This window comes from Vombatus ursinus, unplaced genomic scaffold (genome assembly GCF_900497805.2).
Source record: "Vombatus ursinus unplaced genomic scaffold, bare-nosed wombat genome assembly UNPS02014798.1, whole genome shotgun sequence".
NCBI lineage: Eukaryota > Metazoa > Chordata > Mammalia > Diprotodontia > Vombatidae > Vombatus > Vombatus ursinus.
The window spans coordinates 48,423,224-48,438,027 of NW_020954576.1; the positions used below are offsets into that span (position 1 = coordinate 48,423,224).

General features: G+C 38.1%; 1 protein-coding gene across 1 annotated transcript in view; it reads left to right on the forward strand.

Annotated features, from left to right (window-relative positions):
• The window catches only part of LEMD1 (LEM domain containing 1), a 37,689-nt gene extending 23,905 nt beyond the window's left edge, over nucleotides 1–13,784 (forward strand). The window contains exons 4-6 of the mRNA XM_027870986.1: nucleotides 7,388–7,471; nucleotides 11,933–12,006; nucleotides 13,601–13,784. Of these exons, the coding sequence (XP_027726787.1) occupies nucleotides 7,388–7,471; nucleotides 11,933–12,006; nucleotides 13,601–13,784 (342 nt within the window). The remainder of the gene's footprint in view (nucleotides 1–7,387; nucleotides 7,472–11,932; nucleotides 12,007–13,600) is intronic.
• Nucleotides 13,785–14,804: the final 1,020 nt, after the last annotated feature.

Sequence of the window (14,804 nt, forward strand, 5' to 3'; positions counted from 1 at the left end):
AATTGTATCCTTTTAATGTCTTCAAAGCACCAAGCTGAGGAGGCCTGATCCCAATTTGTTATACAATTGGTATATGTTGTTTAATAAATTCATGTGCTTAGAAGCCTGGAAAAAAAAAAATCTTACACTGTGTGTGTTAGAGGGTGGGGACTGGGGATTGGTGGGTTATGGGGAAATGTGTCAGGGCAATAGAAACACAGTTTATGTGGGATATATATGATATATGAAATACATGTGTATGTATAGGATATATATTATAAAAATGAGATATGGGTGTGTATGCATATATTCATACATTCACACACACACACACACACACATATATACATTCATACTTGCATTAATATATATGTGTGTATGAATGTGACCCCAGTCCCAAAGCCCACTGGTATGGGACTCTCCTCATTGATGGAAAGCAATGCCCTGTACCTACGTGAGAGGTAGAGCTGTTGAGAGAGAGAGAGAGAGATTCCTTCTTTTCATGCTCCAGAGGGTCTTCTTCAGCTGTCTTCAGGCTTTGCAGTCACTTTGGACACTTCGGCTTCCTGCTTTGAGAGAAACAATGGAAGATTTCAACCCCACTTTGGGTTGCTGAAGGAAAAGACTCTGAGAAGACATAAGAGGAGCTGGCAGACTCTGTTGTGTCCCTTGATACACTAGAGACTAAGGGGAACTTCTTGCATGAGATCTAGGGGACTCTCTCTCTCTCTCTCTCTCTCTCTCTCTCTCTCTCGGTTAAGCTGAGTTACCTTGACCCAATGGGAGAACTTCCTTCATTCTGTATTGTCCGGCATATATTTCCATATGTATGCTTTCTCTGACTTCCATTTTGCTACCAATTTGGATAAATGGGCTTCTTGGCTAAGTGTTATGTTTGTTCATTTGGGAGCTAATATTTGGTGATAAAAGGGTTAAGCTGTGAATGTAAAGCTTGAGGCCCTACTTCTCCCACTAATGAAACAGCAGTCAGAAGTCTAGCTTGAACCTGAAAATTGCATCCTCTAGACTACCAATGGGCATCTCAATGGATAGAGTGCTGGGCCCGAAGTCAGGAAGACTCATCTTCCTGAGTTCAAATCTGCCCTCAGATACTTACTAGCTGTGTGACCCTAGTCAAGTCACTTAACCCTATTTGCTTCAGTTCCTCATCTATAACAGGAGCTGGGGAAGGAAATGGCAAAACATTCCAGTATCTTTGTTAAGAAAATCCCAAATGGGGTTACAAAGAGTAAGACAATGAATATTTACCAGTCTACCCTAGCCACCAGGGATGTAAACAAGATTTTTCTAATATAATGAAGCATATTCAATCATATTACATCTAATATTTTAGTGAGAGCAAAAAGGGTTTTGTACTATTCATAAGAAATTTATATTTTACATGTTTATCATACATATAATTTGCTAGTATAATGGTACATATGTGTAGTTTATAAATAAATATGTACATATTGAGGATGCATGCTCAACAACTTTAAAAATTTTTTTACTAGTAGAGGTCCGAGATTTTTGAAATTTTGGAAATTGTTGGTCCATAGGATAAAATACAAACTCCTTAGCCTGGTTCCTATTTGCCTTACTTCCATACTATTCCCTTTCACAAGCTACATTCCAGATGAACTGCATTGCTAGCTGTTGTCTAAAATTTAAACTCTATTTGCCTCCAGGAATTCACGCAGACCGCTCCCCCCACCACACCTACACACACCCCCTTTCCATGTCTGGAATACTGTCCCCTTTCATCTCCATCTCTGAATCCTTCAAGGCTCAGCTCAGATTCCATATCCTCTTGTGATACCTTTGCTAAGCTCTCTACTTGTTAGTAGTCTGTTTCCTCAGTTTTCCTTCTACTATATTCATTAGTGTGTAGATTACATCCTTTTAGTAGAACATAAGTTCCTTAAGAGCCAGTTTTGGGGGTGGAGCCAAGATGGTGGAAGGAAAGCAGTGACTTACTTGAGGTCTCCCTCAAACCCCTCCAAATACCTATTAAAAATGGCTTTAAACAAATTCTAAAGCAGCAGGACCCACAAAAAGACAGAGTAAAACAAATTTCCAGCCCAAGACAACCTGGATGGTTGATCAGAAAGATGTATCGCACCAGGTGGGGAGAGGAGCGCAGTTTGGCGTGGGTGCACAGGCTACAGCAAACCTGGAGCGGGCCTCAGAGGATTGAATCACAGGCAGCTGTGGTGATTTCCAGACTTCTCAACCCAGGAACGCCAAAGACAACTTGGAAGGTCAGTGGGAAAAGTCTGTGACTGCAGTGAGAGAGAAGCTAGGTCTCAGTCTCAAGTCCTGAGTGCGGCTGGGGGCTGTGGCTGCCTCTTGAGCTTCCGGCCCACAGACTGAGGGGGAATCGAGTTGATGATCAGAAGGGGATTGCAGGGATCTCTTTGCCAGTGCTGAGGTAGGAATCTCTTACTTTGCCCGTGCTTGCATCTGGGTCACAGTTCTGAGGGGTAGTCCTGGGGTGAGGAGGAGTGCTGGCCTGGTGGAGCTTATGGTGGCAGTGGAGAGGAAACACCTTGCCCCTTATCATAGCACCTTGGAAAAACTGAAAATTTTCAGGTCCCTAGAAGTATCTCTGAAAACATCTGTATAAACCCCCAAAGGTTGGGACAGTACATTCTCCACATTGGAAGCAGACTCTTACCTTAACAAAGAGTTTAAAACTCAAGTAATTGGTTGGGATCATGAGCAAACCTCGCAAAAATAGTCCAAAACATACAACCAGAAGAAGACAACAAAGCCAAAGCTCCTACATCCAAAACCTCCAAGAAAAATATGAATTAGTCCTAGGCCTTGGAAGAGCTCAAAAGGGATTTTGAGAAGCCAGTAAGAGAAGTGGAAGAAAAACTGGGAAGAGAAATGAGAGTGATGCAAGAAAATTATGAAAAACAAGTCAACAGCTTGCTAAAGGAGACCCAAAAAAATACTGAGGAAAATAACACCTTAAAAAATAGCCTAACCCAAATGGCAAAAGAGGTCCGAAAAGCCAATGAGGAGAAGAATGCCCTAAAAAGCAAAATTGGCCAAATGGAAAAGAAAGTCCAAAAGATTACTGAAGAAAATACTTCCTTAAAAATTAGAATAGAGCAATTGGAAACTAGTGACTTTATGAGAAATCAAGACACTGTAAAACAAATCCAAAAGAATGAAAAATTAGAAAACAATGTGAAATATCTCATTGGAAAAACAACTGACCTGGAAAATAGATCCAGGAGAGAGAATTTAAAAATTATTGGACTATCTGAAAGCCATGATCAAAAAAGAGCCTAGACATCATCTTTCAAGAAATGATCAAGGAAAACTGCCCTGATACTTTAGAACCAGAGGGCAAAATAGAAATTGAAAGAATCCACCAATCTCCTCCTGAAAGAGGTCCTCAAAGGAAAACTCCTAGGAATATTGTAGCCAAATTCTAGAGTTCCCATGTCAAGGAGAAAATATTGCAAGCAGTCAGAAAGAAACAATTCAAGAATTGTGGAAACACAATCAGGATAACACAATATTTAGCAACTTCTATATTAAGGGACCACAGGGCATGGAATATAATATTCCGGAGGGCAAAGGAGATAGGATTACAACCAAGAATCACCTACCGAGCAAAACTGAGTATAATCCTTCAGGGGAAAAATGGTCATTCAGTGAAATAGAGGACTTTCAAGCATTCCTGTGGAAAAGACCAGAGCTGAATAGAAAATTTGACTTTCCAATACAAGACTCAAGTGGAACATGAAGAGATAAATAGGAAAGAGAAATTATAAGAGACTTATTAAGGTTGAACTGTTTACATTCCTGCAGGGAAAGATTATATTTGTAACTCATGAGACCTTTGTCAGTATTAGGGTAGTTGGAGGGGAAAAATTATTTGTATGTATATATATATATACATACATACATAGAGAGAGAGAAAGCACAGGGTGAGTTGAAGATGAAGGGGTGATATCTGGAGAGTAAAATTAAGGGGTGAGAGAGGATTATACTAGGAGAAGGAGAAAGGGAGAGGTAGAATGGGGTAAATTATCTCACAAAAAACAGAAAAGAAAAGGCCCTTATAATGGAGGGGAAATGGGGGCAGATGAGAGGGAATGAGTGAATCTTATGCTCATAGGATTTGACTTAAGGAAGAAATAACATACACATTCAATTGGGTATGGAAATCTGTCTTACCTTATAGGAAAATAGTGGGGGAAGGGGACAAGCGAGTAGGGGGATGATAGAGAGGAGGGCAGATTGGGAAAGGGGGTAATCAGAAGCAAATACTTCTGAGGAGGGACAGGGTCAAAAGAAAGAATAGAATAAATGGGGGGGATGGGATAGGATTAAGGGAGATAGAGTTAGTTTTTCACAGCATGTCTACTATGGAAGTGTTTTGCATAACTGCACATGTATAGCCTATATTGAGTTGCTTGCCTTTTCAATGAGGGTGGGTGGGGAGGGAGGAAGAGAGAAAATTTGGAACCCAAAGTTTTACAAACACATGTTTAAAAAAAATGTTTTCACATGAAACTGGTAAATAAGAAATACGGGAAATGGGGTACAGAAATCTATTCTGCCCTACAGGAAAATAGAAGGGGAAGAGGATAAGATAAGGGGGGGGGAGAAATAGAAGGGAAGGCAGACTAGGGGAAGGGGTATTCAGAATGCATGCCATCTTGGGGTGGGGGGAGGGGCGAGATGGGATGAAAATTTGGAACTCAAAATCTTGTGGAAGTAAATGTTGAAAACTAAAAATAAATAAATTTGTTAATTAAAAACAAGACAAAACAAAAAAAGAGCCAGTTTTATTTTTTTAACCTTTGCATCCCCAAATGTGTTGCACATAGTAGGTACTTAAAGGATCTGTGGAATTGGGTCCAATTGAAATACTTGAAGGCAGTTATCCCTTCTCTCTCAAGTTTTCCCTTTTTCAGATTAAAAATCCCCAGTTCCTTCAACTGTTCCTTATATGAGACAGTGTTCTTCAGTTCCCAAGCCATCCCCTGGTCACCTCCTTTGGAGTCACTCAAGTTTGTCAGTGTCTTTCTGAAAATAGTATTCCAGAACTGAAAAAAATTCTCCAAACATGGTCTGCCTAGAGAACAGTATCATGTCACTTCCAATTCATTCCCACACACATCTTTTCATGGCCTATCACATATCAGGCACTCTTACTTACAGCCTAAGAGCACCCCTTCCCCAGGGATTGCCCTCTGACCATGCTTTCCCCATCCTTCGTTTGTTGACTTTTTAAAACCCAAGTTGAGATCTTTGCATTTGTTGCTATTTTTAGTCTGATTAGTTTCCACTCATCCTTCTAGTCTACCAAGAACTTTTTACATCCTGCCCCTGTTGTCCCATAGGTTAACTCTCCTTCCCAGCTTTGTGTCACCTGCAGTTTTCTAAGCTTCCATCTAAGCCATCCTATGAGTCATTAATAAAAATATTGTTGAAAACAGGGCCAAGAAAATAACTGGGAGGCATGGAAACATTATTATAAATGGGAATTAAGACTATAAATACAATTAACACAATAGTTCAGGTACGTCCTCAGTTAACTATGCTTTTGTGGAATAGAAGGAGAAAACTGAGATAATACTTTCACTACCTATCCTATAGGGTTTGTTGTGAGGATCAAATGAGCTAATATATGTAAAGTGTCCTGCAGACCTTAAAGTAACGTATAAATAATAACAACCAATATTTTTATAGCAGCTTAAAGTTTTATATAGTACTTTATGTACATTATTTCATTTGATGCTAACAATAATCCTTTGAGGTAAGTGTTAAAGATATTATTATCCTTGTTTTCCCAATGAGGTCATCGCTGTTATTAGGTCAGCTCCTCTTTTTTTATGACATTATTTCTATGGGAAAAATGCATTCTGAGTTCCAAACAACAGGCTTACAAACTTTGGGAATATTGCCTATGGGTAAGTTGGTGTCTGCTTATATGTTATATTACATTATGATCTGTTATATTCTATTATAAACTCTCACAATGCTCTGTGCCCTAGGTCACCTTGTGTTCCACTGGATAATCTTCCCAAAAAGAAATTAGGGGGAGTTCAGAAGCCCACAGTTTACACAGATACATTATAGGAAATTAAATCTAATCTCAGCCTTTTCATCATTGCTCATGTCCTCCTAGTATCTGGGGGTGGACATGGGAAGGGGATGATAGAATATACTATTAGCCAGGACACAGCACAACCCTTAGACACAATCTTTCTTATACTTAGTCCAAGTTCAAAGCCAGGTCTCCAAGGTGTAATATATGCTCTGAAACCCACTCACTGCTAAATACCATGGACAGATAAAACTTTTCTCCTCACATAAAATTCACTCCCCAAACCTTTTCACTCTCTAATCTAACTGCCACACACCCACTAACTAGTTAATCACTCTAAGGTTTATCTTTTAACTACCTAATAACTGATATCAGCCCTAAGGTTACATTCTTCTGTTCCCAAATACCCACGTGGAATTTCAGGTACTTTTTCTGCGACATAGTGTCTTGGAGAGTCATCTGGGACATTAAGTGGCTTGCCCAAAGTCACAGAGATAGTACATGCAGAAGTGGGATTGGAACTCAGATTTCCTAGCTGTATCATGCTACCTTTCTTAATATGTGATATGGCACAATATAATGTAAGAGAAGCATTGTTGCGTAGTGGATAGAGGACCAGCTTTGAAGTCTGGGTTCAAGAGCTTCCTCTCTGTGATCAACTAGTTGTCTGGCCATGAGCAAGTAATTTAACTTTTCAGCATCCTGCACAACTCTCTAATACTCCAGGTTGCCCAGCCTAATTAATGGAGGAAATTTCTCCTTTGGGAATTTATTACATTTATGAAATCACAGTTCTGGACAATTTCTACATATTTACACACATGCACAAAAGTACACAAAATTCTATGTTAGTATTAATGTAGATAGCCTATATATGTGGGCAATGATTATCTAAAGAAAATATTTCATTATTTTTATTTTCAAAATATTATTCTCCATTGTATTTTAATGGACTATATTCATGTACACCCAAAATGTCTAGGGAAGTGAACAAATTATCATAATTATTGTTATCATCACTGGTGGGGAGGAGGGTAGGTGGTATTGTTTTGGACTGTGGAATTAGTGAAATTTTTTTGAAGTATTTCCCTCTGATATTTTCAGTAATGAGTGTTACATAATGGAAATATTTTTCTGAATGACTATTTTGGCCATCAATGCAATACAAACATTTTGATAATCAAATGTTCCTGATTTTGAATTTCATTGTACAACTATGAAATATTCCATTTGCTGTTGTAGACATGACCAAATTTGTGTTTCACCTTTCAGATATGTGGATTTGTGGATCTTTCTATCTTCAATTAATATCCATCTTTTACATCCTGGTAGGAGAAGTCTTCAGTTCCAAAATCAACAAAACGAAAGAATTATGAAATAGAAGAGTATAACAATCTTGTACCTCTTCGTAAAAAGGTAAATTGTAGTTTGTGTATTATTTCTTGAGTTGCTTTAGAGTAGTGATTTTCCCTCCTTTGAATGGAGTGGTGAGGGGGACGGGGTTGGAACATACTGTCCTTTGATTTTCCAATACACTTCTCCAACAGTAAAATCCTTTATTTATATCAAAAAGCAAGTGGATCACTTCTCTTGGGAATCACTATAGAAAAAAAATAAAAGTGAACTGTTTATGTAGGTTATAATTTATACCTGAGAAGGGAGAGCAGTGAACTAGTTACACAGGAATGACATCTCTCATTAAATGCCATGAAATTGTTTAAAGTATGCTCCTGGGGAAATCACAATGTAGTTGAAGAAATAGAATCCACATATAAGAAACTATTGAAGTATGCTTACAAAGTAATATCTTAAGAAGAACAAATGAATGAAATATAAACTCAAGTCACTTAGTCAGTCAACAAGCTTTTATTAAGTGCTTCCTATGTGTCAGGCACTCTGATAAGTGATACCTCCCTTGAATGATAGTTATCAGTCTTATCTCCTCTACTATGCTAGATTCCTTGAGGACCTTGCTTTATTCATCTCTGTCCTCTACAGTGCCTTGCAGTTAGAATGTGGAATGGAAAAGCATTTATTAAGTGCTTACTATCAGCTACAAACTATGTTAAGTACTGGGGATACAAGTAGAAAAAAAAACAACACAATCCTTACTCTCAGGGAGCTCACATTCTAACTAGGGGAGCTAATACATATTAGGAGGGTTCAACTGCCAGGCAAATAGAAAGACCCAGTCAGTCTTAGGGTGCAGAGACAGGCCAGATGAAAAATCTCAGGGATCCTTGGGGTGTAATGGCAAGTGAGATGGTGATACCTGGATGTCAGAAGATCATAGTAACAGGCCAGATGGAAAGACCTGGTGGACTTTAGGAAACAATGGCATATTCTTGAGGGTCTCCATTAGTTATGTATTACTTTGTCATAATACTTGTATTATAATGATCTATGTATTTTATGTTAATTTTTCAAGTCTATACCATCCCAAACTGTATTATAAACTCCTTGAGGCAAAGAACAGGTCTTAAATTTCTTTGTATGCCCCGTAGTGCCTGGCACAAGGCCTAGTACAGAATAAATGCTTATAAATATTTGTTGATTGAGAGAGCACCCTGAAAAACAATACACAATAAAGAAAAACAAAATTCTGACCTAGTTTCTATACTATTTTAGTACTCTTCCTGTAGTGCACCAACAACATGCCAATATAGGATTTATATAGATATATCTTCTCTATACCACATGAAAGAATATTTTATACAACTTAACTCCTTTTTCACCAAGAACCCAGGCCTTCTCAATCAGAGTTCAGTGGCCTATACTCCTCTTCCTACCCGGACCAGTTTTATATGGGAAAATCAAATATAGTTCCAGGCTTGCCAGTGGGCAAAAGCAGTGGTGTCAAATTCAAATAGAAATAAGGCCAGTAAACCATACATAAGGATCCCTGTGGCCATTTTTAACTTATGTTTATAGATTTCTTTTTTTTGTTAATGTGTCACCACTAAAACCACATAAATCCATTTTAATCTGGTTCCCTGGCACTTGGGAGTGTTGTGGAGCCCACAAGCAATGTGTTTGACACCTCTGGTCTAAGGCATCCTCAGGAAGCCTTGCCAGGGCTTAGGTCCTCCATTGAAGGTAAAGGGTGCAAAATTCAAGGAATATTTAGTCCTATAAGGTGATCTTTAGATCATCTAGGTTTCTTTTTGGATAGAATATTTAAGAATAGGCTATACTTCATCATCCTGTTCACTGGTTTATTGATCTTATGATGATAAGTATAATGATACTAAACTTGAATGTTTTGTAGGCTATTAAACAGAAAAACCTTACAGTGGGGATTATGAGATGCTAAATTAGTCTTTTAAAGCTATTTTATTGAATTGCTTTCCTTGGAGACTTAAAAAATATTGAGCCACCATGTTTTCTTATTTGAGGTAGGTGCTGTCTTGCCAGAAAGCAAGAGGAAAGTATGGGGAGAGGGAGGTGCTATATCACCTCCAAAGATTATATCAGCTCTTAGGTTATTTACAGAATCACAATGTTCTAGAATTGGAAGAGTTCAAACAAGAAGTGAAAAGTACTCCTTATTGTAACATACCCAATAAGCAATCATTCAGCCTTTGCTTAAAGATGTCCATTTACATAGAACTCACTACCTCCCAAGGAAGATCATTCCATTTGTGGATAGCTCTAATTGTTAGGAAGTTTTTCCTGACATCAAACTTAAATTTACTTCTTTGTAACTTCCACTGTCCTCTAAAGACAAATAACAAATCTAATCTCTCTTCCACATTGACAAGCCTTCAAATACATAAACATGGCTATCATATTCCCCTTGTGTAATAGATTGGTAGAGATCTATATTTGTGAAGGGATTTCCCCTATATAATTTTAGTCCTTGGGATCCTACCAATCCTTTCTCTGAACCCACTGAAATCTCTTTTCCCACAGTCTAGGGTACATGTGAGGTACCTATGGGTGCTTATGTTTTCCATTCCATCATACATAAACTCTAGTAGAGAGTGGTCATTTCTCCCCAAAATTCCTATTAGCTGCACCCCAGCAATCAGTTCCCTTCTGTTATTGAAAATCGGAGCCAGTATAGAATTTCCTCCTATTGATTTATCTACAACAATAGGCATTAATTTATTAAGCACTTACTGTGTATTAGCTCCTGTGCTAAGTGTTGGAGAGTAAAAGAAAAGGGGAAGATAGTTTCTGCCCTCAGGGAGCTTACATTCTAAAGGGAGACGTGTGCATAAATAGGTATATACAAGTTATACACACAGTAGATACAAGGTAACATTATAGGAAAAGACATCAGTAGCTGGGGGGCGGGGGCAGGGTGGACTAGAAAAAGTCTCCCACTAAAGGAGACTGTTTAAGCTGAGTCTTGAAAGCAGCCAGGGATCCTAAGAAGTGAAGATGAGAAGGGAGAGCTTACCATGTGTAGGAGACAGCTGATATGAAGACACATAGGTAGGAGGGGGTTATTTCGGGTCAGGAACAAAAAATTGGCTGTTTGGACTACAGAGGGCATGGAAGGGAGTAATTGAAAGAAACTGAAAAGATAGGGAGGGGCTAAGTTCTAGAAAGCATTAAATGCCAGAGTTTATATTTGATCCTAGAGGAAATTGGAAACCCTGGAGTTTATTGAGTAGGGAGGGTGACATGGTCAGATCTGCACTTTAGGACAATCACTTTGGGAGCTATATGATTGATAGACTGGAATAGGGAGGCCCTTGGAGTTTGGAAATAATTAGGAGGGTATTACAATAGTTTAGAGATTAAAAAGCCTGAACTGAATAGAGTGGTAGAAAGGGACATAGAGAGAAATATTGTGGAGATTGAAACTACTACAAAATTTAGCAACTGTGATTGGCTATAGGGTGAATGAGAGTATGATATTGAGGATAACATCAAGATTGTGAACCTGGGTGACTATAGGCATGATGGAGCTATCAATAATAATTGGGAAGTTTGAAAGAGGAATGGGTTTGGAGGTAAAGATAATGAGTTTTATTCTAGAAATATTGAGTTTGAGATGCCTATAGGACATCCAGTTCATAATGTCCAGTATATAGCTGGTAATCACAAAGTGGAAGAGTATAGAGAGGCAAGAGAAGAGGTCAGAGCTTTAGGGGACATCCTTAGTCAGCAGGTGTGTTTGACATGCACGAAGAGCCAGAAAACAAGAAAGATCAGTCAGCAGGCCAAAAGACAATGAAGAGAGAGCAGCGGCACGAGAGCCCAGAGAGGAGGGAGTATCCAAGAAAAGATGGTCCACAGAGTCAGATGCTAGGAGAGGACAGAGGAAGGACCATGAGATCTGTCCATTTAAAGGTCTTTGGTAGCTTTGGAGAGAGCATTTTCAATTAGTTGATGAGGTCAGAAGCAGAATTGCAGAGGGTTTTGAAGAGAGTGAAAATAGAAAAGTAGAGGCACTGAGTGTAAATGGCTTTTTCAAGGAGTTTAATTTAGAAGAGGAGAGATATTAGGTGATGAAGATGGTAAGTTCTCAAGAAGGCTTTTTTAAGGTCGGGGGAGACTTAGACATGTGTGAAGGCAGCAGGGAAGGACTGTAGTTAAGGAGAGATTGAAGATTAGGGTCAAGGTTGATGGTGGGGGCAATCTGATGGAAAAGATGGGAAGGGATAGGACAAAGAGTATAGGGAAAGTGGTAGACCTTGGCAAAGAAAAGGGCTTCCTCTTCACTGAAGACTGGAACTTAGGACGAGACAGTGAGAGGTGATGTCAGGGGGAACTGACATGATAAGGAGAGAAGAGGGAGCTTGTGGCAAATGGCAGCAATTTTTGGAAGGTTGAAGAATAGCAGTTTTTGGAAAGGAAAATAAGGTCCTATTTAGAGGACATAGAAAGAAAACCATAGACCTCATAAAACTCTCTCTCTTTTAGTTATCTTCAGTTTATTCTGTGGATGGTGATATTGACATCTATTATTCTGATCCCAGCACTCACAGAGGAATAAGGTACTTTTTTGAAATGCAGGAAAGAACTATATGTAGGAAATATAGGATGAATTAAATTTTTTCTATCATGTCCCTCTTATTGCCGGTTTCTAATGTCCCCAGAGTTAATCAGATCCTTGGATCCATGAAAGAGAGGTTGGAAGGTGAGATAAGTGTCACTTACTGTTAGCACCTCCAATTTCAATCTGAGATGCTAAAGGTGCCTCCCTAAAACAGAACTAGCGAAGGAAGATAGCCCAGATGTCCAGAATTTTCATCCTTAAATTCATATAGTCACAGTATTCCAGAAGCAGCCATACCCCTACCCTGACTCCCTAACCCCAACTAATATAATAATCAAGTCTTTATTTCCTCTTTTGTCCTTTCATCCTACTCTGTTATTAAGGAAATAGCCTGAGACAATGGAGCATCCTTTTTTGGGACAGAGTCCCCAAGGGCTGATGAGTTTATAGTTTTTAAAACTGAATTAATTAAAAATGATTTGCCCTAAGATCATTACTTAATAAATGGTACAGCTGAGACTAGAACCCAGTACTTTTGAATTACTGCATATTCTTCTTCCTGTCCTTGAAGATGGGAAAATGGAAGTGGTCAACTTAATAGAAAGCTCAGCTTGACTCATTTTTCCAGCCTTGAGTCTTATGTACAGCAAAGTTTTATGGTTCCTTGATTTCTGAACAAAATGTGTAAGGCATCTTGGATGTATGTAGCTTTATGTCTCCTGTGTCTCACTGCAGAATGATGCAGGTCATCATAGGTACTCGAAGGCTATCCCAGCAGAGTACAGTGTCTGGTAGGGTCCATAAAGCTTGAAAAGCTTTTAGTATCCCTATGCCAAAGGTTTTATCTGCTAAGGATTGGCCTACCTAACTACAAACATTGTAAGCAGCAGAAGATTATCAATAGAAGATGAATTCTTTGGCCAAGAAAACCTATATGTTGGATTTTTACCAGCACATGCCCATACTGGAGGTAGGCACTGATATAACTAAAAATATAGAACCCTAAGGAAAATGTTTAGAAAAGACTACCAGCCCTTTGTAAACTGTAAAATAAGCAGGCACAAAGTCCCCAACCCATTCCTAATTGCAATGCAGAAGGTTATTTGGACAGATTTATTTTATTTCATTTTTTGCCAATTAAAGAGAAAATGAAGGGCTTTCCTTTCCAAGATATTTCACTGGCTTTTGTAATTTTCCCATGGGGAAATATAATAAATATAATATAAATATATATCATATAATTATAAATATAAATATATTATATAAATATATATAAATATAATAAACTGTCAACACATTGAGTGACAGATTATCAACATCTATAGATATTAGCTTGCAGAATTTAGGTAAGGTGAGCGCTGTGTACAGATGATATGTTTTAGGGAATCTTAGCTATCTCTGATAACACCCTTGAATTAGTAGAAATATTAAGTAGAAAGCTACCACTGAAGGACCCACACTTGTAGGTGTGAAGGACCCTTCAACGTCTAGTCCCAAAGCTTTGTAGAAGGTGTTTGTGTAGTAGCCATGTATTTAGATAGATAGATAGATAAATAGACACATATCACAGAGATCCACCAACATTTTCACAGGATTACCATAAGAAGACCATTAAAAACCAAAAGAGAGGCTTCACGAACAATGTTGGAAGATGTGAAAATTGTAGAAAAGAAAATGGGCGTGATTTCAGTTGCCTTTATAATTGCTGTATTGCTCATTTTCACCTTGATACTTGTTGTCTACTTAACCATGGAAAAGAAGGTAATCACAGTTTAGTTCCATACAGTAAGACAAGTGTGAAGACAGCAATCAATGGGCTCCTGACTGAGTGAGCAGTGTACCATTCTCTCTTCCTTCAGTAAAAGAACTCAGAACAACTTTGGAATTAGAACGCTCAAGTAAAAAGCCAAATCCGGTGACTATGTGGTCTTCCTTTGAAAGTATACTGCTTTAGAAAAAAAAAAAAAGGAAGGAAAACAATACACTGCTAGGTAATTTATCCATATGCCTATGTCAGGATACAGGAAAGCAAATGGCACAGAGTAACCTTTTCAGGATGGAGAACAAAATTAAGAAATCTCTCTATATTCATTACTGCACCTACTTATTAATATACTTCTGGATTTTGGTAGATTTGTAAAAAACAGAATGCTGTTATTAAGCATGGGAATAAGCTATGCATGATATTTCCTTTATTCCTAAAATAATCTGGTCAAACATGCATACTTCTTTTGTTAAGAGCCATTCACAGAATTGTGAAATTCATAAGTCATTTGATAACTAATAGTAATAAACTTTGATCTGCTCATGGCAATAGTGATCACCAAGCATCCTTAGAGAGACATCACCAATATATTTAGTCTTTGCTAATTTCTTCTTACAATTTGAAACTTTTATGACGTGAAAAAACATTTGAAATGATTAACACTATACCCAGAATCTTATGTCTCTTCCTCCACCCAGAAATTCCTAAAATTAGCAAACTGTTATTTATGGGATTCCCAATCAGATTTGTCTAAGTATTTATGCTTACTAATTTCTAGGTATGTGGGCAACATTGACTTTGTAAGTATCCTTCCTTAACCTTACAGTAAATCTTTCACGAAAAGTTTTTCTCTGTCTGGTTGTCAAATATTTAAATGTTGTACAGACTAAAGTAGTCAGAATCCATCCTGTTACATTTACTTTGGTGCATTTTGTTTTACTGTGCTTTGTATATGGAGAGATGAATGACATTCTGTTGTGTGTAATGTTTAAATCTTTGCAAAGCCTACCTTCAGGTTGATAGACTGAAGA